General features: G+C 47.2%; 2 protein-coding genes across 6 annotated transcripts in view; both read left to right on the plus strand.

The window, feature by feature from the left end:
• The window catches only part of RPS21 (ribosomal protein S21), a 131,245-nt gene that overhangs the window by 104,588 nt on the left and 1,864 nt on the right, over positions 1-24,793 (plus strand). For 3 of the 4 annotated variants that reach the window (XM_068207948.1, XM_068207947.1, XM_068207949.1), the window contains exons 2-3: positions 23,790-23,848; positions 24,504-24,567. In XM_068207948.1, coding sequence (XP_068064049.1) covers positions 23,799-23,848; positions 24,504-24,567 — 114 coding nt within the window. In that variant the 5' untranslated portion in view covers positions 23,790-23,798. Of the gene's footprint in view, positions 1-23,266; positions 23,286-23,760; positions 23,849-24,503; positions 24,568-24,793 lie in introns of those variants that run through there. The other variant, XM_068207950.1, reaches the window with a different exon arrangement.
• On the plus strand, positions 701-21,757 carry CABLES2 (Cdk5 and Abl enzyme substrate 2). 2 transcript variants are annotated; one of them, XM_068207945.1, is made up of 10 exons: positions 701-1,241; positions 12,838-12,909; positions 13,102-13,194; positions 13,938-14,015; positions 15,459-15,567; positions 16,117-16,282; positions 17,025-17,128; positions 17,521-17,627; positions 18,920-19,124; positions 19,544-21,757. In XM_068207945.1, exons 1-10 carry the CDS (start codon positions 733-735, stop codon positions 19,682-19,684), a joined length of 1,584 nt encoding a protein of 527 aa, XP_068064046.1. In that variant the 5' UTR covers positions 701-732; the 3' UTR covers positions 19,685-21,757. The 2 variants fall into 2 exon arrangements, with proteins under 2 accessions (XP_068064046.1, XP_068064047.1); XM_068207946.1 differs by lacking the exon at positions 12,838-12,909.

Raw genomic sequence — 24,793 nt, forward strand, 5'->3', positions numbered from 1 at the left:
TTGCTTCAGGAGCTGGAAGCGTGCGGATCCATCCCTCCGCACGGGCTTCGGGGCTGCGGGTGAGTGTCAGGGCTGTGCGCGGGGCTCTGCGCCCCCGGGGTCGGCGGACTGGGGTGCACCCCAGCCCTGCAAGCCAGAGGCTCGGCTCCGAGGCCGCTGCGATGGAGCAGGAGGATCAGCGACCTTCACCCGCTTCTACAGCAGCGCTTTGACGTGCTCCACCGCCTGCGATGGGTTTCGCCGATGTGCCCTCCTGCCTCCAGGAAGGCCAGGACCTCTTGGGAACAGGCGGCCACCAGCGCTACTGATGGTTTGGGTGGGGACATGAGGGGAGGAGAAGTTTTTTAAAAGTAACACAAAGGGACACGGTGGGTGGTCGCGCGGGGATACGGCGCGGGGGGGAGGTTTGCATGGGGGCACGGTGGGCTCGTGGCTGCAGCACGGAGGTCGCCGAGGGAGGAAAGGGAGAGGCCGGGGAGGGTCCGGGGGCGCCGGGGCCGCCTCGTCCCCGCGGGGCTCCGGGCGGGGCTCCGGGCGCTGCCCCCGCCGGCGGCGCCGGGACCGGCACGGCCCCGCGGGCCGGGGGCGGGGCCGCGCGCCGCAGCCAATGGGCGCGCCGCAGCCAATGGGCGCGCCGCAGCCAATGGGCGCGCCGCAGCCAATGGGCGCGCCAGCCGCCGGCCGCGCTGCGTTGCAGCCGCCCCGCCCGGGCGGCCGCGGCTCATTCGGAGAATGGCTGCGGCCGCGGCGTGCGGCTCCCCGCCTCCCCGCCCGCCCCGCGAGCAGCCGCCGCCGCCGCGCAAGCGGGGCGACTCCCGGCGGCGGCAGGCCGCCCTCTTCTTCCTCAACAACATCTCCCTGGACGGGCGGCCGCCCTGCCCGCCCGCCGAGAAGCCGCCGCTGCCCGCCGACCCGGGCGACGGGGAGGAGGCGGCGGCAGAGCCGGCCGGAGCCGCCCCGCGCCTGCTGCCCCCGCCGCCCGTATGCCAGCCGCCGCCCGCCCTGCTCCTGCCCGGCGTGCCCGCGCTCGCCGCCGCCGTAGCCAAGGGGGATGCGGACCCCGCCCGCGGGGGCATCTTCCTGCCGCAGCTGCTGCTGGGCGGCCCGCTGTGCCCGCCGCCCCCGGCGCCGCCCGCCCTGCCGGCGATGCTGGCGGCCCCCAAGCCGGGCGCCCCGGGGCTGCTGAGCCCCTCGCAGAGCGCGGCGGGCGGCGGCTTCGCGCTGGAGGCGCAGCGGCAGAGGTGAGTGAGGGGACGGGGCTCGCCGGGCCAGCCCACACTCCCCGCCCCCGCCGCGCTGCCCCCGCGGGGCGTGGGAAGCGCCGGGACCCCCCGCGGGCCTGGGAAGAGCCGGACTTTCCCAGGGCCTTCGGCCGGCCGGCGGCTCCGGGAGGCGGGCAGCGGGGCATGGGAAACGGGCGCCCCCGGGGAGAGCGGCCGTGGGAGGCGGCGCCGACCCCGCGGTAGCCCCGGGAGGGAGCACCTATCCCGGCGGCCCGGCCGGAGGTGCGCGGGGATCCGGCCGGGGAGCGCTGCCCGGCCCGCGCTGCCGCCGCCTCGGCAACGCCGCTCGGGCCCGGGGACGCGGAGGATGCCCCGGCCGGCGCAGCGGCGGATGAGGGGGATCTGCGGAGGGCATCTCTCTCTGAGGCTCTGTTTGCAGGTTTGCGGTACCCTGAACCCTGCCTTCTGCTTTTCCCCAGCCCAGTTTCTGCATTTCTCCGTTTCCAGATGAAGCTGGCAGGGTCACTGTTAGGCAGAACGCTTCCTCCACTGCTGGTGTCGTGCTCTTGTTCTCCTGCTCTTGTGCTGCTTGTCTCTGCAACTGTGTATTAATGAATGCTTGTGCACAGGGAACTTGTCAGCCTCGGGGGAGGATGCTCAGAGCAGGATTACCATTGCGTTTCCGAGGGACTTGTGTCAGGCTGAAAGTGTTGCTTTTCTAATCGACTGGAAGGCAGGCTCTTGCTCAGATCTTGGGGATTTGAGCTCTGAAAGAACTCTTTTCAGGCCGTTTCTTGCATAAACAGCTCTGTAAAATGAGCTGGTCCTCTGAGCCTGCAGATAGGCAGCGGTATCAAAGGCTTTAAGTCTCCGTTGTCTTTACAGTGGCTTCGAGAGCTTTGTCAGTGAGCTGAAATAGAGATGTTGTCAGTGCTTTAAAGCTGGGGAGTTTGCTAATGCAGTTGATGGGTATCCCCTTGCAGCATGCATCACACAGTGGAGTTGTCCTGTGTATCCCCAGCTTGGGGGTTCAGGTGAATTTGAGGAGAAGTAGTTTTGACTGTTTGTCAGTGATGCGGGGGGGGTCCTCATGTGTTGTCCGTCCTGGGGTGTTTTCCTCTTGAAATGTTATTTACCACTCATTGCTTTTCTTGTCATGGAACAGACTTTTCCCTCCTTGTTTGTTGGAGAAATGGAAGCTGTGGCTGCCAGCTGGGTGCCCTGTATTGTGCAGTTGTGTGCCGCTAGTTGAGCAAGAAAGCCTGGAGTGAGGGTGTTGCTGTGGAACAGTTCCTTCTTAGCACTTCTGGTCCACAAAAGCCAGCACAGGAGGTGCTGTGTCATTTAATTTCTTTGCTTTAATATTGTAGGCAAAGCTCTTGAGGGCAAGTTCGGCATCAAGAGTTTCAAAGCACAGTTCCCTTTGTGGATGTGGCTTTCGTTGTGCCTGTGCATGTGGACTTCTGGAGAGATGATCCTTCCCCTTCCCGTGCCAAGTCAATAGGACACTAAAAAAGTATTCTTAGGATCTTCTCTTTTGATGTCCTTCCTGCCTCTTTCTTTGGCATCAGGTTTGAGCTGTTCCACTACGGTAATTCTAATCAATCTGGCTGGAAAGAATAATGAATCAGAAGTAAAAGGTAGAGAGAAATGCAAGAAGGCAATCAAGGGAATCAGAAGGCTTCTGTCTGAGTAATGACAAACCATGATTTTTTTTGCTTGGAAGATTTGGCTGGAAGGGTATATTGTATTGATCGGTTTGCATACTACTTTTGAAGGTGATTTAGAGTGAGTGTTCATCTGGTTTTCATCTTGAAAGAAAAAGGGCATCCACTGAAACCATCAGACAGGAGATTCACGTCTTTCCATGGACACACACATCTTCTGACAAGAGGACAGTTTTGTGCTGCCTGTGGAGATGTGTTAGAGCCAGTGTACCTCATCCCAGTCACACTGGGCACAAGAGTGGGTGAAACGGACCATCCCTCTCTAATGACAGTTTTACTGTCAACTTACAGGGTGAGTGACTTACCGCTTTATTTTTCACTGGACAGTTTCATGCTTTGGTCTGTGACAGAATCTCTCTCCATCCCCACTGAGCAGAGGCATCTCTTCTTCTTGTAACTACATGAGGGGTGATTCAGGGAATCGCAGGAGGAATGTCCTTCAGGACACTGGTGCTTTTACTCCATCCCCTTCTGTGTTGGGTGAGCTGTTTGCAAACTAAGATTCCAAAGTCAGCAATTACAAAATGGTTCTCCTTTTATTAGGACTTGGGAATCTGAGAATGTTTTGCCATACAGCGATGTTGCTATTCTAGATCATTAACTGCCTGCATCATGCAGAGGTACAGGCGAGTGAAGTTGGTGGAGGGAAGGGGGAAGTGGAATCTGCACTGCCATCCTGGACTTTTCATCCTTGGTAGCTTTAGGCAGCTGTTCTCTTCAGAATCCTTTTTGAGTCACTGTCAAGAGCTGCTTTGAATTTTCCTCAGAGGCAGGAGGATCACTGACTGCAGGGTCTCCAGACTCTCTGCCTGTGTTCAGTGACCAGTCTTGTGCCATGTCTGGGAATTTCATCATGCTGGGGCTTGGATCCATGGAGATCTCTATCTACTATCAGCATCTCTATCTACTGATACTATCATTGGGCAGAGTTTTATTACAAAACTTGACCTTGTTTGACTTGATTGAGAGGTTGCAGGAAGCTGATGAGACCAGGCAGCGTGGCTCATGGCAGGGTGTGACAGTACCTCTGCTCGAGTTGGGGGTTGGTTATTGATAACAGGCAGGATCTGCAGTACAGCCCGGGGAAGGAGGGATCTGCTCCCCTGATGTAAGCTGGAGTTCCTCCATAGCTCTCAGGTCCTTTAGGATGGAAACGTAGCAGAGGAGGCATCATTCAAACCTGGATGCTCAGTTTCATTGTGCTGCTGGCTGAGCACTATAAACTGAATGACTTTAACCTTCCACTTTCATTTTCCTAAGAAATCTTCTGTTTACAGGAACTTAAATTACAATGCTGTGTTATACCAGCTTGCCTGATCTGCTACCATCCCTCTTCTCTTCTCCTTTTCCATCTTGCTCTGTTCTTTTGTTCTTTCAAAGAACGAGCCTCACAGAAAGCAGTGGAGGGAGGCAGCAAACAGGGAACAAATCGGCATTCACAGATTTTTAATGAATTTCTGCAGCTGGGTCTGAAACTGGCAGAGCTTTCTGGGGAAACACAGATAGCAGAGAGCCCTGGAAATAGCCAGGTTATGAAAGCAAGAAAAATGGAAACAACAGCCCTGAATGTCAATGCTTGTTATGCTTCTGAGGTTTCATTATAGTGTAATGTAAAAAACAGCTGGTTTGGCCATAATTTGCTGCATTTTGCTGGGCCTAAGAATAAACACAGAGACTAAATTATTTGTGACTGATGCTTTAATGTCCTTGGAGTTCAGTGGTCAGGGAGCTGAACTGAGTGTTCATGATAGCTCAGTCATTTCTGATTTATCAGCAAATTTAGGTCATTTTGAAAGTGGGAGTTTAAACAGTAGTTGATAACAGCAACACTCTGGACCTACTCTGCTTTTGAGTGTTAATTGGATGCCAGATTGCTAACACAGGTGTGATCAGATTAGTTCCGTGGGTGGAACAGCAGAAATGCTTCATCAGGATTTTATACTTACCATGGTTAATGTGTTGTTTTGTCCTACTGTCAGCTTAGCTGCTGTTGTCACTTCAAGGAATATAAATATTTTTATAAAAACTCCTCTGCTAATAAACAAGTATTGTTGAGATGGATGAGATAAAAAGTCTCAGTTTAAATTTTGAACCGAATTTGGAATAAGCTGGGCAAATGGTGCTTTTCAGGAAGCAGCAAGCTCTGTCAAAGATGGCAAGCTTTGACCTTTCAGAGGTGAACAGCAGACTGGGATGTGCTGCTTGAGGCTGAAAATGAGCATATTCTAAGCCTGAGCTTCATTTAAAAGTCAGCTGGAATGTTAAGGCAGCAGTCTTCTCCCCAGGTTGCTTCAGCAGATTTCGCTCATATTTTTGACTGCAGGTGAATGACATGTGTCCAGTATTAAGTGTTTTATAGCTGCCTGTAGGCATTCCCAGCCACGTACATTAAACAGAAGAAGTAAGTTGTATGCCTAGCTTGAAACTTGGAGATCAGAACATCCAAGTCCTTGTATCCTGTGCACTCCTGTGAATGGGTCTGGGTCGGGCAATCCGAGACACTTCCAACACCAAGGTTATTTGACCTCTTCAATTTAGACAGTCCAGAGGCTTTAAAGTATCTTTGCTCTCCAGGCAGGAGTAGTTTGTGCACAATTAACTGCACTTGCAGCTGATTTTACCTGTGGATGGGTTCTGCAGCTTTTTAGAGTGATACAGGAGGCCTGGCAGCGGGTTTTGGGATTCCAGCTCAAAGCTTCTTTCTGCAGGAGGTGATGAGGGTGGTCAGAATGATGTTGTCTTGCTTCAAGTTAAGGACTCATCAGCCAAGAATGAAATTGCTACTAAATTAAATATAAAAACCAGAATAACTTAATTTTGGGAAACCCATTCAGACTTCCAGTGAGCAAGTCCTGTAGGAGTGTTACAGGATAGTATATTAAAAGTCATTATTTAGTTATATATCATATATTAGATATGTAATATATTAAATACTGTGTTCTGCTGTTTTCCATCTGTCAGCCAGTTAAAGCTGTGAGGCTGTCAGGCTGAGCAAGCTTCAAGATATTTTTGAGCCTTCTTTTGAAGGGTGTTCTGAAGGTGTCTGGCTCTGTAGTTGGAGTTTTAAAAATGCACACTGAAATTTAGGCTTTTTAATGAGCACAAGGTATTGTTGATAAAGCAGGTGACTGCAGATGGAGGGTGCTCAGCTAAAGCCAGTCATTCAACCCAGTTCTTCAGACAGAGCTCCAAACTCCTGACCTTTGGTTTACAGCTGTTGTGTATTTAACCTACTGTAATTGCAATTCACCTGGAATTGCTGTAACCTACTGTAGTAGGAATTTACCTATTCTCTGAAAAGGTCTTAAAGGAAGAACTTTCAGCTGGCCCTCTGTTTCACAAGACATACCAAGCCCTTAAAACTCAAAGCTTGCTGCCAGCTGACCCCGCTGCTGAGGCTGTGATCCTGGAGCTCTTCTCCAGGGGATGCTCCTCTTGTGCCAGCTCTTGCTCAGGTGGTGGAACCCAAGTGCAGACCTGCTTCAGAGCTGGGTAGCTGGTTTCTTTTGGAGTCCCCACAGCATGGGCTGCGCTGCTGCTGGTAAGGGCTGTTGCTCAACAGCAAGGACAGCTTTGCACTTGCTCTGTTGTGGCTGCTGCAATTTAAGCCTAAAATTTTGCCCTAGTAAAGCTGCAGCCTCTTGACTGTGCATTGACGGGGATGGCTAATGAAATGGGAAGAACCAGGTGCCCATAAAAGCACTGTGGGACCTTGCTAAACTTGCTTTGATTTGGTTTCCTCAAGTCATCAGTTTTCCTTTTCTCCTTCCCAGTTAAGAGCTTCTCACTTTCTCTTTTTTTTTTTTTTTTTTTTTTTTTTTTTCCTTCTTCCTTTTATTTTTCAGCTTGGGAGTTTGTTGTGCTGAAGGCTTTTATTTAGCAAGGCACATGATGAAATGACAGCATCATCTCTCAGTGAAGTGCATGAATATTTCTAGCATAATGCCCACAGTGTCATCAAGGACACACTTTGCATTTCACGTGCCTGTTTTGGTCAGCAGTTCAGTGCTGAGTAAGCAGAGCACAAAGCACAGGGGGCAGCCAGGTTGGTGAGCTATGAACACCTCCAGAAACTGGGAGAAATTTGGAGAAATGTTGGTGGTGTTCTGGCCAGCACATCTAGCCTGCTTTGTGAGAAGCAGCGGGGATTTTTAGGAGTGAGATTTAGGAGAGGGCCATGGGCACAGCAGACTTTACATCTGGTTTGGTGGTTCTGTCGCAACAGCTGGGCTTTCACAATACTTACTGGAAGGCATTATTTTCTCCTTGCATTGTCTAAACACTCTGAGCACCAAAACAATGTGATTTATGAAACTCAATGAATATAAAGCTCATTCTCTATTAGGTCTTAGTCATATGTGGTTGTGAATCAGCAATGAAGTAGCAGCTGCTGTGAAGATTATCTAATTTCTTTCCTTGTTAGTATTTAAAACTCTCCAGGCTTAGTGAGCTTCCCACTTACTCGGCCTCCACCTTCATTCAAATTATACTTCATTTCTGTTCATTCTCATCTGTTCCACAGGCTGTGTGACACATTCTTCGCTTGCATGTGGCTTTAGTGGTGGAGGAGTGCAGGATTTTCTCCTGGCTGTTTGGGACCAGCAGGAAAGCCCCTGGTGCCCTTTCAATTTTGCAAGCAAACCTTGAGTAGGAACACAAAGCTGAAGGAATTAGGCCTCCTCCTTCATCCTGGGCTCTCACAGAGGGGACTGCTCTGTAGCCTAAAAGTATTTTTTCATACTCGTGGCTGATTTCAGTTTACCCTTTAAAATGAAGATTACTGGATGAATAAGTTGAACTAGCCCTGCTGTGAGACTTGTATTTATTCTCTGGCAGGCTGGTACTTAAATGTCAGAAAGAGCTCTTGGGATGGGGCCTGCAATCCAAATGCACGTTTGTGGTGCCATAAAACAGAGAGAGCTGACTTTGTGAAGAAGGAGCACTGAGCTGTACGCTTACTCTTGGTGATGCAAAGTGTCTTTCTTCTCTGCCTCTCAAGGAGCATCTGAGCTGAAACCATCCACCCATGAAAATGGTCTGCTCGGTGCTAGGCTCTTCATGACACAGATCCTTGGTGAAGTCATTTGTTTTACCAAAGACATGGTTTTGATGTGATTCAGTGTAAATGCAGTCTCAGGCTTCTTTTGGCTTTAATTACTGAGAACTTGTTGCTACCAGTGAGCTGTACTCAATCTGCTTTTGAGCAGGAAACTCATTAGTGTGAGCACCGAGGGTGGTGAGGCACAGGGCACTGATAGCCGAACAGGGATGCTCCCACTCACACACTCTGGGATGCAAGCCTGAAATCTCTGAACATCTTCTGGGCTGCAGAAGAAATGGCAGCTGCTAAAAAGTAAGCTTAAATACAAGGAGTAGCTTTCTTAATTCCCCAATGCCTGCATTTTACCTAGTGAAGCCCAAGCACAGTTCATATCTGTTTGTTGTCCTGCCTTAAGGAATGAAAACAATACAGCTTAATCTTTAAAATATGTCTTGGAAAAACAAAGCTGACAGGTATGTCTTCCTGTTGTAAACAGGATTTGGGATCTGGATTTCTTGTGCAAATTACCTTTGACAGTTGTTTTTAAGCTAGTGCTTCCAAAAACCAATAAATGATTTTTTTGTCCTTGTTATATTAATAACTCAGCCTCTTGACAAATGTGATCACACTGAGGCCTGTAAAGGACATTAGAAAGGGACATCATATTAAAATAAAACTCAAGTGAGAAATAGGAAACCAAATTCTATTAGGCCCTAATTTTACACAGTAATTAAAAATCCTTGACCTCCCCCATTCCACTCATCTATTGGCAGTACGGATGGCTAAAGAGCAACCGAGGGTATCAGCCCTGCTGCTAATTTTAGCCCAGTGCCTGGGGTGTGTGCATGCAGCATCTGCAGGGCCATGGATGCAGCTCCAATAGAAACAAATCCACACTGCTGGGCCACTTGGAGGAGGGGGAGCTCTGGCAGCATCTTTGAACACTCCTGTTGCAGGGCTTGGTGATCCTGGAGGTGATGAGAACAAGAGATCACAGCATAAGATGAACTCAGGAAACATCTGAATGTTGGTTGAACTCTGGCTGTGTGGTGGGCTGCGTGCAGCCCTGTGCCTGAGAGGGATGGGGGTTAATCGGGATCGAGGAGAGCCACTGTGAGCTTTTAGAAGCTTTCAGTTTCACCCTTCAGGAGGCCAGCTGCTCAGTTCACCTGCTGTGGCAGAAACGCAGGAACCAGAAGGGCAAAATGGAGAGGAGCTTCCAAGTGGCCAAATGGCAGCTGCACACAGGCTTAAGAAAGACCACTGGCCACTGTCAGGCCCAGTATTGGGGGTTAAGGTCCAACTTTAAGGGGTTAAAATGAGATTTGTGAGAGCTGTTTGTTTCAGAATCTGTGAGTGCAGAGTGGGGCCATGGGTGCCCAAGGGAGTGCCTTAGAGGACTGTTAGTGGCCCAGGAGCAGGAGTGGACAAGGCTTGTCTGTGCCTGAAGCCACAGCTGACAGCACAGGGCCAGCATCTCTTGCATTCAGTACCTGCTAAAGAACTTGCACATTTCCAACTGCAGCAACGTCCCAAAGCTTTACCCTTTTTGTCCTCCTGGGTGTCTGCAGGTAGCCCAGCGCGGGTGGCAGGAGGGAGAAAACTCTTGGCAAGACGTCAGAAAGGTCAGTGTTCTCTAATCTGGAGCTGTGACTTAACAAGCTTTCTCCTTTCCATTCATAAGACAGGACATGTAGGGATTACCATTGCTATACATAGATTGCTCTTAAGAGTCTCCTGCCCTGCTGGGAACACTAAGAGCTGTGTCATCCTCGGGGCTGGGGATCCCACTGCTGCTTATCCAGTGTCCAGCCTCTGCAGAGAGTTTCAGTGGAACCCTGGCAGGACCAGAAGAGGACAACTCTGAAGCTGGAAGCACTCAAACATTGGATTTCCTCAGTGGGAGATCCATCAGAAAGAATAAATATATGGGCTGTCTACTGCTTTCTAGGGCAGGAGTCAAAATGTAGCTCTGAAGATGATTTGTTGGGTTTTTTTCTGAACACAGGCGTTTTTTGTGGGCTTGTTTAAGTGCGTGTTCAGCTCGTCAGGGATTTGGCAGCAGTGTTGGATTGTGTGAGCCCATGTGTGCACATGAAGATAACGAGCCAAGGCGTAATCCAGAATTCCTCTACTTGATAGCCCCTTATCTCTGGGCATGTGCTCTGTGTGTTTTTGCTCTTGATGGGTCCCCTCAGGTTCTGGCTCTGTAAACAGAGTTGCTGTTTTTAATGGTCAGGAAGTGTCCTGCTTTGGCTTTAATGGCTGCTGAACCAAAAGGCTGCCCAAAAATGAGCTCCTGGTCAGGGACATGCAAGCACCCAAACCCTCTATAGCTTGTCACAGCAATGGCTGGTACTGGCAAACAGGCATGTTTGAACTTTCTGTTGGAATTACAGCCTGCTCCATGGAACCCATGAGCATTTTAATACTAGGTATTTCAATTTCAAATTGCCAGGTCACACATGGGTGAGGCTGCATAACATAACTCAGCATATGTAGAGATGTTGGTATTCTTAGTATTAGGTTGCTTTCAGCAACAAACACTCTGTAAACCACTTAAAATCCTTTGAATTCCACAGACCATAGCAAGAAGTGTTATCCTGGGTGAAGCTGCTTAGCACAGCATAGGTGACTTGACGTTTTTCTGTCACCAAAGTTAGCAGTCACTGGAGTGACCCAGTGCAGCCTGTTGTGCAAGTGTGAGTTGGCTGCATGAGAAGAGCACTCAAGCTCTGTGTGTGTGCAGACTACTCAAAAAGTGTCAAATTTTGGTGCATTCTCCAAGTACTGCGCTAGTGACTGTCTCGGATCATGTTGAGGGAGCTGTGTTGCTGTAAAGTGCTGGGTTGGGCCTACAGACTGTTCCAGGTACTCTGGATTAGTGGGAATTCTTTACATACACCCCGTTTTGGGATTTGAGGGAGAGTGTCTGACTCAGCGTCAGGGATTCCTCCAAGGTGACAGTTTTGCTGAGGGCAGAAATTATTTACAAGTGTAGCTAAAAATGAAGTTTCCTGTTGGCAGAGTGGGGATGAGTCACTGTGGTTCTGAGTCAAGGGGTGGGCTCTTCCCTTCACTGCAGCAGGGTTTTACTTCCCGATCTGCTCTCGGTTCAGGTGTTTGGCACTCTTGTCCCTGTTCCTGAGTAAAAAAGGAGGTGTTCAGAAGGTGTAACACCCTGGCTGAGTCTCCACCATGGAGTTAGGAGTGAGGATATAGCCATGGCTCTCCCAATCCATCCTGTTCCTCTCACCAAGCATCTTTTTACAGAACTGTGTGCTTTTTTTGTACCAATGCCCACTGGCATTAGCTGTGTTTTCCCTCTGCTTGCCATACACGGCGTCCTTCTGTCTCCATCCAGCCAGGTCTCCCCCGGGAGGGGTGGAAGATTGTGGATGTTACCAACTGCATTAGAGACAGGCGGTTTGCAGTTACTTCCTCATTTCATGAAGGGTTTTTTATTGAATTTTAGATGCCAGATTAGACTGGAGAGCCATGTAAATGTGAAAGTGTTAAACATTCCTGTGCCATTCTTGCTGAAAAGCAGCAAACCAGTAATAATTTTAAAACTGAAGTGCTGGTGGAGGGTGTTGAAGCTGTGCCAGGAATGTTCTCCAGTTGCACCTTAATGGCTGTGGATTTGTAGGAGGTAGTCTCTAGCAATACTGAAGGTGTTAGTCCTGTGGGAGTGCTTGCCACCCTTGTGTTTGCAGAAAGGGACACTAATTTTTCATCCTCCTACCTGTTTGAGTTCTGAGCTTTACTTCCTTTTAAGAGTGCCTAAACAGTGCAGCTGAGAGTCTGCTCTGCTGCAGCTTGAGGTTTTATTTTAATTTTTTTTTGCCAGAAGCTGGTATTGTCAAACCAGAGTCCTGCAACTTTTGTCTCGTGTGCTGCTTCTGCATTGACTTCCATGGCAGCACTGCCCATTACTTGAGTTCCTGTCTCACTTGGGAAGAAAACCTTGGACTTGAACACACATGGCTTGTGCTAAAAGTGTAGCATAATGCATGCTCAAACAAAGGCAGAAAATGTGCACTTTAATAGTTGTAGTGTCAGCTTTTTGCTGGTGGAGTGCATTGTTCCTATGGAAATTGCAGTCAAAGTTGCACAATTCATTTTTAAATCTCTACCAACAAAGAAAGACCTGACTTGGACAATAGTAATGCATCTTACTTTGACAAAGTCTATTTTTTTTTTGCTTGAACATAATATCCTATTAATGTTACACTAACTCATGTAAGCCCTACTATTATTCTTGCATCTTCCATTCTGGGACTTCACATGGATGCCAAGTACTTTTGCTTCCTCTAATAACCCTCTCTATTGTTTCTCAGAGAGATCTGTCAGTTTTATTGAGCTGCAGTCACAGACTCTCAGTCTGCTGACTCCCAGAGCTGGAGACAGCTGTTCTGAATGGAGAATGCACACAGATGTTTGGTCATCATACAGATGTACCTGTACCTGAACTTAAATTGATATAAAATGATTTATTCCCCCTGCCTTGATGGGGGGATCTTTTTGTGACATTCTTGTCAGATGTTAAATGAGTATTTGGAAGCTTTTTAGGTGTTTAACTTATCGGTAGGCGTACTTCTGTGTGGCAGATTATGAATAGTCTTGATGAAGTTGGTAGAAATATGTATTTCAGGGGTCCTAGAGGGGGAGACAAGTTCTTGGCCTTTTAAGGAATTTTAAACTCTTAGTTGAGCACTCTTGCAACAAAACAAAAATCCAGAAAACCTGCCGTGCGTCCTACGAGCTCATAGATCTGTTGCAGTTCATAAACTCGGAGGCCATGAACTAATGCTGTTCACTCTTCGTGGTGTTGTACATTTTGCAGAAGGCGTTTTATCTCCCAGCGCTGCTCTCTAGACTTTTTAGAAGACATAGTGGAATATGCCAGTGTACGAAGGTACTTGTTTTCAAAAGCAGCATTAACCTCAGCTCGTTGCATGCAGTCCTCTCTTCCCTCCACCCTCTTCCACGCCAGTATCTGAGGTCCTGCATGCTAGTGCTGCCATCTGATCATACAACTGGCATGAATTTTTCTCAGAGCACTTAACAGATTTGGCTTTTTTGTTTGTTTTTCTTTTTGTCGTTGCAGAACCAAGCATATATCTGGGTCTCCAAGACACAAAAGTTTGAAGAAGATGCACTTCATCAAGAACATGAGGCAGTATGACACCAAGAACAGCAGGTAACACATGGAGATCGAGGTTCCCCCTGTACTTGTGTGCAGTAGGAAGCAGCCTCCAGTTCCATGCAGTAAGACATTTAATATCAGTGAGAATTAGAGGATGCCCCTGGGGCCTTGTTAGCTTTATCCAGACTTCTGTCAAAGGTGGTAGGTGCTCATATCTGCTACATTTGCAGTAATACCCTGATGATTCTGCCATCCTACTCTGAGGAGGTTAAATCATTCTCTTTACTTCTCTCACTTTTCTTATTTCTCTCACTTTCCTTATCTCTGGCACACACAGAGGTCAGAGCTGAGAATGGAGAAGAAATGGAGAAGCCATTAAGGAGAATGGCTTGGTTTAGCCAAATTCTTGGCTCATGGTTGCTGAGCAGAAGAGAAAGGGAGGCTGCATTTATGTTTATTCTTAATGGAAGTGTGAGGTTTCATCTAAATGTAGAATATTATCTACATCTTTTCACGAGGTTTGTGTAAAAAAGATATATATTTAAGGATTATGATCTCCTTTGAGGAGCTCCCAAGGTGATGGCAGGTCCTAAACACTGAGGTTTGATAGAGAGCTCCAAGGACCTGCAGGGTCAGTGTTAAACCTCTGCTCTTCTGCTTTCTGAAAATCTTAAATCCATGGCAGTATCTATGACTTACAGAGCAAGATAAGAAGAGCCTTGTATTAATATCCCATAAATCTGTTTTGTAACTTCTGGATCTTAATTCATATCCTGATCTTTCCCATCTGCTTGCAGGATAGTGTTAATCTGTGCTAAACGAACACTGTGTGTGGCGTTTTCTATCCTACCTTACGGGGAGGGGTTACGGATCAGGTGAGTCTCTTCAACTGCTCTGTGAAATGTCTGCTCTGTTGTTTCAACAGGTCTCCTGAAATGACTGTGCTTGGTGTAGGTCTCCTGTTCTGAAGCAAGTGAGCCTATTTAACCTGCCATTCATGTGTAAGGACAAGAGCTTGTTGTCAGAGCAGTAAAACCAGACACTGCCACAGTGTCAAAGTCTTCATTCAAACTCCAAGAGAAAAATACTGGAATAAAACAGACTTTTCTTCCAGTGTTTATTCACATTTTAAAGCACTCCAGTCCTGTGAGATCTCTGAAATCAGCTTTGAACAGATAATGTGATTGGCTGCTGTGTAGGTTTTCTATACTCCTAAAGTGGTCAGAATCAACTGCCTTTGGAGCCACAAACAGTGGTGTCAGCAAAAAAGCACAGGGAGTTTCAGGGAAGGGTGCTGTTGCCTTCAGTGGAAATTCTCAAGGTTTTATAGTGAATTTACACCTAAATAAGTTAAAGATGCCCTTCTGTTTCTCAGCTTTAAGCTGTAAATGTCACTATTTGCAACCCAAGAAAAGCAGAAACCGTTTGGACTGATTCACACTGCTTTTAATGTTTGGACTACATTTTTGTTTACAACTGTCAGTATGATCATTTATGAGAAACAAAACCTGCAAACTGGATTCCCTGTGTCTTTCTTCAGTCCCTTGTGAAGTTTAAGTCCATTCTGTGGAGGTCTGTTATCTACAAATATACCGTACAGAACACTAATTCTGTTCTGGCAAAACAATTGTGTTGTCACTTCTGTCCTGTGCGTAACTTATGGACAAAGGAAACGGATGCTTAGTGGTGGGAATTGTATTGTATGCAAATACATGCCATAAAAATAGTTGATGGGAAAATATTCTCCCACATAATAGAAAGGCAGCAAGGTCACTGGAGCTATTTCAGAGCAGTTCTGAGCACTGTGCTGTTCTGCTTGCAAGCTGGCAAGGCAGTTCTTCACTTGAAAACTGGATTTTGTATTGGAATATTGGTGACAGAACCACGTGGTGCCATCGCTGACAGAGAGGTCTGCAGCTTCATTCTGAACTTGAGCTTGTGTGCACAGGGGTTGCAAATTTGCACTTGAAAGGCAGGTTTCTAATCCTGGGAAATGAGTAATGTAAATCAACCTTGCTGTTATGTGTTTGAGCATTAGAGGGCTGGGAATGGTGTGGTCTTGTGCAGAAAGATCATGTTAAAAACAGTTTACCTTCAATAGGTACATTGGTAGATTTGTGTTAAACTGAAATGAAATCTGATTCTTTGGTTAATGAACATCTCCACGTTTTCAAAAGAGTAATGCTCTCCTGGAGGTGGCATTGAGGGGTTGGCTCATTTCCACACAGGAGAACTCTGACCTGGTGGTGTTGGTTGGTGTTTACCATGGGAAGCTGGGCTTGCATGTTGTGACAGTGCTCTTTCTTACCTGCATTTAGTGATCTGAAAATGGAAGGACAGAAACAGCGACATCCCTCTGGGGGAGTTTCAGTATCTACTGAGATGGTGCTTGGACTGGAAGGAGTAGAGCTGGGTGCTGATGGCAAGGTAAGGACATTTACTTTTCACCCCAGGACCATTTGATGCTGAGACAAATCAATTTATGCAGTGCTTTGCTGTCCATTCTGTTAGAGCTTTGGCTTTTCAGAGCAGTGGAAGTTTTAGACCCATAGTTTGAAATTGTGGCTTGTGATAATGCTACTTCTGAGGAGGCTGCTGAAGCTTGTGATCACTTCTGCCTCTGTTTCTGGAGAATTGAGTTGACTTTGGTATCTGAGGCAGCATGTGAGTGAAGTTTTGATAGAAATATGGATGAAATTCATACTGCTTTAGTTAAATTTATAATGCCAGAATTTTACTTGTGATTCTCGCCTTTTCTTTGCCATCCCATCAAATCTTCTACAACTCTTCATTTTAAAGTTGTGGAAATAAGGCATAGCTCATCCAGCCTTTCCCTTCCTCCTGTCTCACAGTTCCAAGCTCCCCACTCCCAAATCCAGACTCTAGGGGACTCTGATTTGGAAAATCTTGGATATCTGGAAATAAGCCTTTCAGTAAATTTCCCCCCATAACCACTAGAACTTTCTCTTCTTTCAGGTTGTGTCCTATGCAAAATTCTTGTACCCGACCAATGCTCTGGTTGTTCGCAAAGCCGACGCCTACGGTGCTGTTCCACCCTGTCGAGCCACTGCTCCCCGGAGTCTTCCTGGATCAAGATACAAACCTGTGACAGCAAAAACCATACCAGCAGGGACAGACATTGGTAAGGACAGAGCCAGCTCTGTCATCACTGCTACATGCAGCAGAAAAGGCAGAGATTTGTCTGAGACAACTGCAAGTGGTCAGTGTGTTGTTGGGATGGAGGTGCTGCAGCTTGTTAGTGCAGTGCAAATGATGAGCCTTAGGACTGAGGCTTCCACTAACTCCTTACATCCTCCATATATCTGGCCTAGTTCTGTTTATGCCATTCAAGAGGCACAAAGCTTTTCTTTGGGAATGTAAAGTTTTATATTGCTCACCAAGAAACATCTGGTGTACGTGGGTCCAGGTGGTTCTCCCTGCCTTCTAGCACAGTAACAATGCATAAGCCAGAGTTTGTGGCAAGAATCCCTTCTCTTGTGTAAAAGAGCAAACCTGACAACAACTCTGCTGTCTGTTAGACTACAGGCAAAAGAATTCAGTCTTGGGCAGTTGTTTTCTGGGTATATTTGTAAATGCAAACTCAGTTTGCACTAAGTCTAAAATGGTGTGTCAGGCAGGGTGTGTGTGTGGCGGAGAAAGCGTTTGTGTGGTTTATTTAATTGTTCTAAATTGTGACTGGTGCATTTATGAAATGCAAGCATGTGCCTTTAGCTGCAATTTGCCTGTTCTGTGAGATCTGCCAATACTGTTCTGTGAGATCTGCCAATACTTAGCGTTTGCTATTTGAAAACTTTCTTAAGAAGGAAACAGGGAATTTAAAGCTCTTTTTCTGGTGACCCAATGTGCTTTCCTCATTCCCTCAGGAAGTGAAGCTGGAGAAGCTGCAGAGTATGATCCAAATCTTCTGGATGATCCTCAGTGGCCCTGTGGAAAACATAAACGTGTTCTCATCTTTGCCTCTTACATGGTGAGTGACTGGTATACCTGAAAGAGGAGAGACTCCCTGACAGATCCTCCTATAAAGAGTTTTTTTGAGGAAGAAAAATTCCTCTAGGAAGAAAGTGTTTTTTTTCTGATAATTGATTAGGAAAAATACAAACAATTGAGTTTGTACAGTGAGCTTGTCAAAGGCCAACCTGGCACCTGTCCTCATGTTGTCATTTATTTCTTGTAACCATTTGCTTACTGTTTTTTAAAGACTTTGTCTATAGTTGGGATTCAACTTTAGGACATTTCAGAAACGTTAAATTATGAATAATAAAACTCAAGTTTGCCTTTGCATTCATGTTTTTGGAAGAGTTGTTTGGCTGTCAGTCCTCTTCACAAGACAAATGATAAATTTTGCTTCTTGCATTTCAGACTACAGTCATAGAGTATGTGAAACCCTCAGACCTTAAAAAGGATATGAATGAAACCTTTAGAGAGAAGTTTCCTCATATCAAGTTGACACTGAGCAAAATTAGGAGGTAAGAAATAAGCCTTGAATAACAAGAACACCATCCACACTGTCTGAGGCTGCACTTGTATGCAGCAAATACTAAATCTATTAATAGCATATATGATTAAACACTAATGTCCTGTTGTCAGTTGAGCTGACTGTAGGATGACAGCCCTGTACTGGAATCTTGAGGATGCTCAGAAAGGGTAAGAGTTGGTTTTCAAAGTTCCACCTCAAGGGTTTTGTTTCACCAACTGTGGTGTACTAACACAAGGAGCCAATTAACAGTGGAGTAGCATTAGCTTTGAAACAAACACTTGTAACCTGATTGCTTGGCTGCAGTGCAATCCCACTCCAAGTGGATTGGCTTTCTGGGCCCTCTGGCTATTTTTGCCTTTCAATTACCAGACTCACTGATGACCACAGACAAGACTGTAGGATAAAAAGTGTTAGATCTGGGGAGACTTGGTAAAGAAAAGCTTTTTGTGGTGGCCACACAGAATTTCTCATCTTTGAGTAAATGCATCTGGTTGCTCCTCAGCAAGATCCACTGTTGCACCTTCAGAGACCTGTCATCTTGCTGGTGTTACAGAGAGATTAATGCAATCAGAGCCTGTTGAAATAGCCAGCTTAAACACAATTCTTCTGAGTCACCGGGGCCAGGTGTAGCTCAGATCCAGGGGAAAGTTTGCTGGGGCAGTCTGTTCTGCCCAAGTCCTGCGTGCTCCTCTTTGCAGCAGTTCAGAGCAGTGTGTTCCTGCAGAGATCATGCAGCTACAGTGTGGATGGCAGCCCTGAGAGGAACCATTCCACCTCCAAGCCTGCTAAATGCTGAGGCGAAGGGCTGGCTGGGAGGGAAGTGTGGAAAGCAGGCTGCCTTCCTCTCACACCTGGCTCTTACACAAGGTGTCTACTAGACAGGTCTCTGTGCAGCAGCTGCTGGCATCTGCAGGGCTCTGCTGTGGTTTTCTGTAGGTCAGAGTGGTTCACTCTTACGATATGAATCACAAACCAGTTTGGGAGCCCAGAAGAAATCCTACAGCAATAGCCTGTGTGTCAGTGAGGCAGCTAAGCTCTGGTGTTTATGGGCAGATGAGGAATTGTTCTACCACAGTGGATGTTGTCAGCCAGGTGAAATCAGTCTGTGCATCAGCGCCAGCCTGCTGCCAGCTGGGCTTTTCCACTCTAGGATAATACTTGTCATGGTTTTCCAAACAGGCGTCTTGCCCATATGCTCCTCTGAGTTGCTGTGCTGCAGTATTTCTACAGCATTTAATAAAATCTGTCATGTCTGGGGGGTGTCTTTTCTGCTATTCCCAGTTTAAAGAGAGAGATGAGAAACCTGAGTGAGGAGTGCAGTCTGGAGCCAGTGACTGTCTCCATGGCTTACGTTTACTTTGAGAAGCTCGTCCTCCAAGGCAAACTCAACAAACAGAACCGCAAACTGTGCGCTGGTGCTTGTGTTCTGCTTGCAGCCAAGATCAGCAGTGACCTCAGGAAACATGAAGTGAAACACCTAATAGATGTAAGTGCTATGAGCCTTGTTCCAGCTGCTCTCAGAACCTCCTCCCTAGCTCATAGGCAAAGATGAAATGCAAGCTTTTCAGTGGCACGTGCTTGCATGGAAGACCGGCTCTTTCAGCCAGTTTTACGTCTTGTTAGGGCTCTTCCTTGCTTTGTTTTTTAATTCATTAGAACTCTCTGCCTGGTGCAGGCTAGTGTCTTACTGATCCTCCAGTAAAGTTATTTTTGCACTTGCATATGTTTGCCAGAGAAGCAGTAACTGCTGTGTGGGTGTCACAGCTGAGCTGATAAGCTGGTCTTGATTCTGAAAATACAGCTCAGGCCGTGCATCACTGACTTAATCTAACAATGCCTTGAAATCACCTGGATTAACTGATTCTTTCTCCCCTCCTTTGTTTTGTTTTGTTACCACTGTGATAGAAACTAGAAGAGAGATTCAGATTCAACAGAAGGGATCTCATCGGTTTCGAATTCACCGTCCTCGTAGCTTTGGAACTGGCTCTGTATCTCCCTGAAAACCAAGTTTTACCTCATTACAGACGGCTCACACAACAGTCTTAGCCAAAGCTCCGTCCCAGCCGGCATCCAGCCGTGCTGGGGTCCCACCCCGGGATGCTGCTGGTGGAGGTGCCACTGGCTCCAGCTCGTTGGGAAGGCTGCAGGGTGTTGGGAACTGTCGAGGTCTGTGGACACAGATGCCAAATCTGGGGGATGGTACGAGAAGAGTTATTGAACTTTTGTTTTCTTTTGGACATTTAAAGCACAAATATTCACCAGTCAGCTGTCATGGCTGCTTATTATTCATTATTTATCTTCCTGGTTTTACTAAAACTGTTCTTCCCTATGAAGAATACTATGGTATTGGTTCTTTTTCTTTTGTTTTAAGCCTTTATTGTATTCCTTGAAAGTGAAGGAACATCACTTCCATTCCAGTGCACCATAAAGTTCCGATGTTTCTAAGAACCTTCTCACATTTTTACATTAATGAAATGCATACTTTATTTTTTTAAAGATGTGCCTAAAACTGGCTGGTCTGGTACCAGTGCTTTTTAAGTTAGTTCTGTTATTTAGTGGGGAATCCTGAATTTGTATAGCCATTTATTCTTTACCTGCATTGGCCTTGCATACAAGGAAAACAATTCCAGTATATCTGCACTAATAATATACAGGGCATCTATTCTATGATCTATAAGTAGTGAGATTGAAATTACTCCATTTCAATTTATTCACTATAAATAACTTTAAAATATACATTTTATTTTAGAAGGAAAAGTGGTTTGAAAACCTGTCATGAAGTACCACACGTTGAGTGAGGTAGTTGGGAAGTGATTGCTGTCCTAATTCGCTCTTGAGTGGAAGATGAGCACTTGACTAAGAGCAATTTGCTGTCAAATGTATAATTTAGGGGGTTTATTTGTTTCTCTGTTCTGTAGCCTGAAATAAGCACCTTTTTTAAGATTGACTGTATTATAGATGGTCTTATCTGAGCAAATATGAAGCCAGTAGAGTTACTGCTGCCAACCGAGGCCAATGAAACAAAGCCTGCTCAGTGTTTAAAATGCTACTTTTTTTACTCTCTGTTCTTCCAAGCGTTGCATCACTGTGATGGTCCTCATAAAACTGGCATTTCTTGCACATCTGAGCAGCCACTACTGGCTGGTGCCCAGCAGCTCTCTAGTGCATACACAGAGCTCAAATAACTTCTCTGCCCGTTGGCTTATTCCTTCCTTTGTTTTTACAGTATCCAGGTTGGGAATGAATTGTTGATTATATGTGGAACCTTCTGTGGTATTGGCTCTTGGGTTTACTTTCTGAAGCAATATTATGATACAAGTTACTGGGTCCCTTTGCAAGGAACAAAACTGATACTTGGTTATTCCAACTGAGAAAGTTGTAATATAAGTTTGACTCATAAACTGCCAGAGCTGATGCTGAGATCAGGGACTTGCTATCCAATATGTAAGTAATGTAAATTCCTGTTCCTTGTATTAAATATTGCTCGTAGCTAAAACCAAAGCTGAATCTTTGCTCTTCAGCTGTGTTTTGTCTGAAGCTAATTTGGCTTCATTAGAACTGCAGCAAACTTTTCTGGAGTCCCTTCCTCTCTGAGTGGGGCTCAAAGTGTATTTTTCATATATAATAATTACAGTGACTATCAAACCTTTTGTAACTGTGTTCAGCTGTATGTAGCTTCAAATTATTTGTGTAAAATCTAATATGCTTGTGCTTTCTCTAACACAGAAGGACTTTCCAGTCTCCAGAAGTGAGATGTAGCTAATAGCTTAGACAATTAGCTTGCCAGATATCTTCCAAAAGGTTTTAAAAAAAATTGCCTACTAGTTAAACTTTCTACTGAATATATCTGCCCTTGCATGCAGAAATAGTGGTGTACTAAACATCTAGTGTGTAATGAGCCTGCAAATTAGCAAACAGTGGTGCAGACAGCTGAGGTGGCCCACCACTTCCCAAGGCTTTGTGGAGGTGACAGAGGTACAACAGAGCAAAGAAATTTCTCACAGGACAGCTTGATTAGTATGAACGAAATCTGAATGCGTCTTTCTCTGGGAACGTCTTTATTTAGTGTATAAAGAGTTTTCTGTAACAAAATCAACTTTCTTTTCTCGCCATCTAAGGGAACAAAACGCACTTTGGTTTGCAACCCTTTACAGTCTGTATTCAGTGGAAGTTTGTCTAGTTCAAGTGGCCATTTGGGCTGTAATTACACTCCCAAAATCTGTGGGTTTGCGTCACAAAACCGGCAAGCTTTTGTTTTCTTCCAGGAGAACAAACTGGGGTAAAGGAGCATTAAATTACAGAAAGCTGAATATTGTCTAATAGTGATTCTAAACCTTGGCTTGGGCACACACTCGAGTTGGGAAGCCAAGGATGATGCAGGGCAGCGAGGGCTGTGCCAGCCTTGTCTGGCAGAGCTTGGGCTTGGGGTGATGCCGTGCATGGGGTGCCTGGTGTGTGTGCAGAGCAGGCGGCCCTTGTGCAGGGATCCTCCCCCGCCTGCGCCCGCCGCGTTTGCGGTTTCCAGCCCTGTGCGGGAATCTCTGTGTTTTCACCTAAAAGCTGCCACCATGTGGCAAAGGACTATCAGTACCTTGTCTGTTCCCAAACAGCGCGGGACCCAGAGCCAGAGCCAGACCTGCGGGTTCACGTTTGCACAGCCGAACTCCTCTTGCTCTGAAGAGAAACAGGTTTACACCGAGGTGGGGGTCCGGTGCTTTGTGAAGGTGCTGCTGGGGTGGCTCAGCACGGAGAACTCTTGAGAAGAGCCTGTACATTTTCCTGTAAACAAAAACTCTTCTAGTTTTGTCATATTCCATTATTTAAAAGTCTGAGTTGTAGCCTGTTTTGGGTTTTTGTTTTGTTTTGGTTTTTTTTTCGTTCTTTTCTTCTGTGAAGTTAAGATGCTGTGAAATAAAACCTGTTTTGGTACAAGGTTTGTAACCAAATGTTTCATTTTGGAGTAACAGGATGGGTGGTGCTGGAAGCGCCCTCTGGTCTGACGCTGCTGCTGAGGCAGGTCACCTGGAGCAGGTGACACAGGAACGTGTCCAGGTGGGTTTGAAATGTCTCCAGAGATGGAGACTCCCCGATGTCCCTGGGCAGCTGTTCCAGTGATCTTCCACCCTTAGTGGAAAATTATTCTTCAGCTTCAGGCAGGATTTTATGGCCATTTCTCCTTGTCTGGTTGCTGGGCACCACTAAAAAGAGCCTGGCAATATTTTCTGCCACCCCTTGGAGATACTGGTATGGATTGAGGCGATCCCTCAGGCCCAGCTCTTCCAGAGTCCCTCCTCCTGAGAGCGATGCCCAGACCCCTCATCACCGCTGGGGCCTCCTCCGGGCCCTCTGCAGGAGCTCGGGACGGGCTGCTCTGGTCACAGAATCCCAGAAGGGTTCAGGAGGGAAGGCACCTCCGGCGCCCATCCCTCCAAGCGCCTGCCGAGGGAGGGCCCGGTGCGCCCGGTGTGCCCGGTGCGAGGCCCGCTCGGGGTGGGCCCCGGCGCGGGGCTGTCCCTGCCCAGGGCCCGAGGCCCGGGCCTGGCCCCGGGCCCGTGACGTCACGCGGCCCTGCCGGAAGCGCTCTCGGGGCTGTGACGCAGTTCCGTGTCCGGCCCCGCCCCTTCCTTTCCGCCCGGCCGCGCGTGAGGTGGGAGCGATGGCGGCGGGGCCGGCGGGAGCGGGGCCGGGAAAGGCGGTGGGGCCGGGAAAGGCGGTGGGGCCGTGGCAGCGGGGCCGGGAGCGGTGGCGGAGCCCCGGCAGCGATGCTGAGGCCGGGGCCGGCGGGGACGGTTCTGCCCGCGAGGTTCGGCTGCAGGGCGCAGCCCGTGGGCCAGCCCGGGCTCCGGCATCCCCTCACGGCTCTGCGCACTGTAGCCAGCGACGAGAGCCAGGGGGAAGGCTGGAGCTGAGTCAGGGACGGCGAGGGTGGGTATTGGGAGAAGGTTCTTCCCCCGGAGGGTGCTGGGCACTGCCCGGGCGGCCCCAGAGCTCCGGGGGCGTTTGGACAGCGCTCCCAGGGATGCCCAGGGTGGCGGTGTTGGGGTGCCCGTGCAGAGCCAGGACTTGGACTCCATGGTCCTCGTGGCTCCCTTCCACATCGCGCTGTTCCATGATGCCTGCAGGTGTTTCTGCTTAGCGCCTCAGCGGGGCCCAGGACGAGATGCAGAACGACGCCGGGGAGTTCGTGGACCTTTATGTCCCTCGGAAATGGTGAGCAGGGACCGAGGAGCCGGGCGGGGCTGGAGTGGCCCCAAAATACCCCCAAATCCATCCCAGAAACATCCCTGGAACCCTCACCTGTGCAGAGGGGCCTTCTTGTAGCAATGAATACCTGCAGGGGGAGAAAAAATCAGTTTTGTGTCAGTTTAAAAAGTCACTAAAAATAAGTCACTTGTATGAATTTTATTAGATTAAGTCAAATGTGTTTTACAGCCTGTGGTTCCTGAGCATTTCCAACCTGAAAGTGTAGTGGCTCTCAGCAAAAAAAAAAAAAAAAAAAAAAACATAGAAGCTAATCCTGTTAATTACCTTGATGACTGTATTTTTGCATTTTGGAAAGGAAAAATAACATTCTGTGTGTTTTGAAGGCCTGTATTGCCCTGTACACTGTATGAGGGTGAACTGGGCACATAGAAACCAAAGTGAATGGATAATTGGCTAATAAGTGTGATGCTACCAAGTGAAAATTTCCTTTAAATGTACTTAAAACTGCACTTTAATCTTCTAAGTAATGATAGCTTAAACTGTTACTGTCTAAATTTCTTGTGCAGTTTTAATTTGCCTGTAGAATTGGCTCTAGTTGCTTTCTTTGTCATTGTCACTGCCTGTTTCCTTTTGCTTAACTCTGTCCTGCTTTATTCCTTAGCTCTGCTAGCAACCGAATCATTGGTGCTAAGGATCATGCTTCCATTCAGATAAACATTTCTGAGGTAAGTTTGTCAACAGAATATGTGATGAGAGAGCTAAAGCTTTAAACTTTTGATAAAAGTTACAGAATTAAACAGCTTGTGATGTTTCTTCGGTAACTCAGCAAAGAAAGTCACAATAGAGCTTGAGTCCTGCAGGTTCCCAGTCAATACATGTGGGTTCCAGTTAGTTTAAGCTCCTTGTAGCATGGTTTGGGTTTTTTTTTTTCCCAATTGTTTATTTTCAGGA

Source organism: Anomalospiza imberbis, chromosome 17, assembly GCF_031753505.1.
Source record: "Anomalospiza imberbis isolate Cuckoo-Finch-1a 21T00152 chromosome 17, ASM3175350v1, whole genome shotgun sequence".
Taxonomy (NCBI): Eukaryota; Metazoa; Chordata; class Aves; order Passeriformes; family Viduidae; genus Anomalospiza; species Anomalospiza imberbis.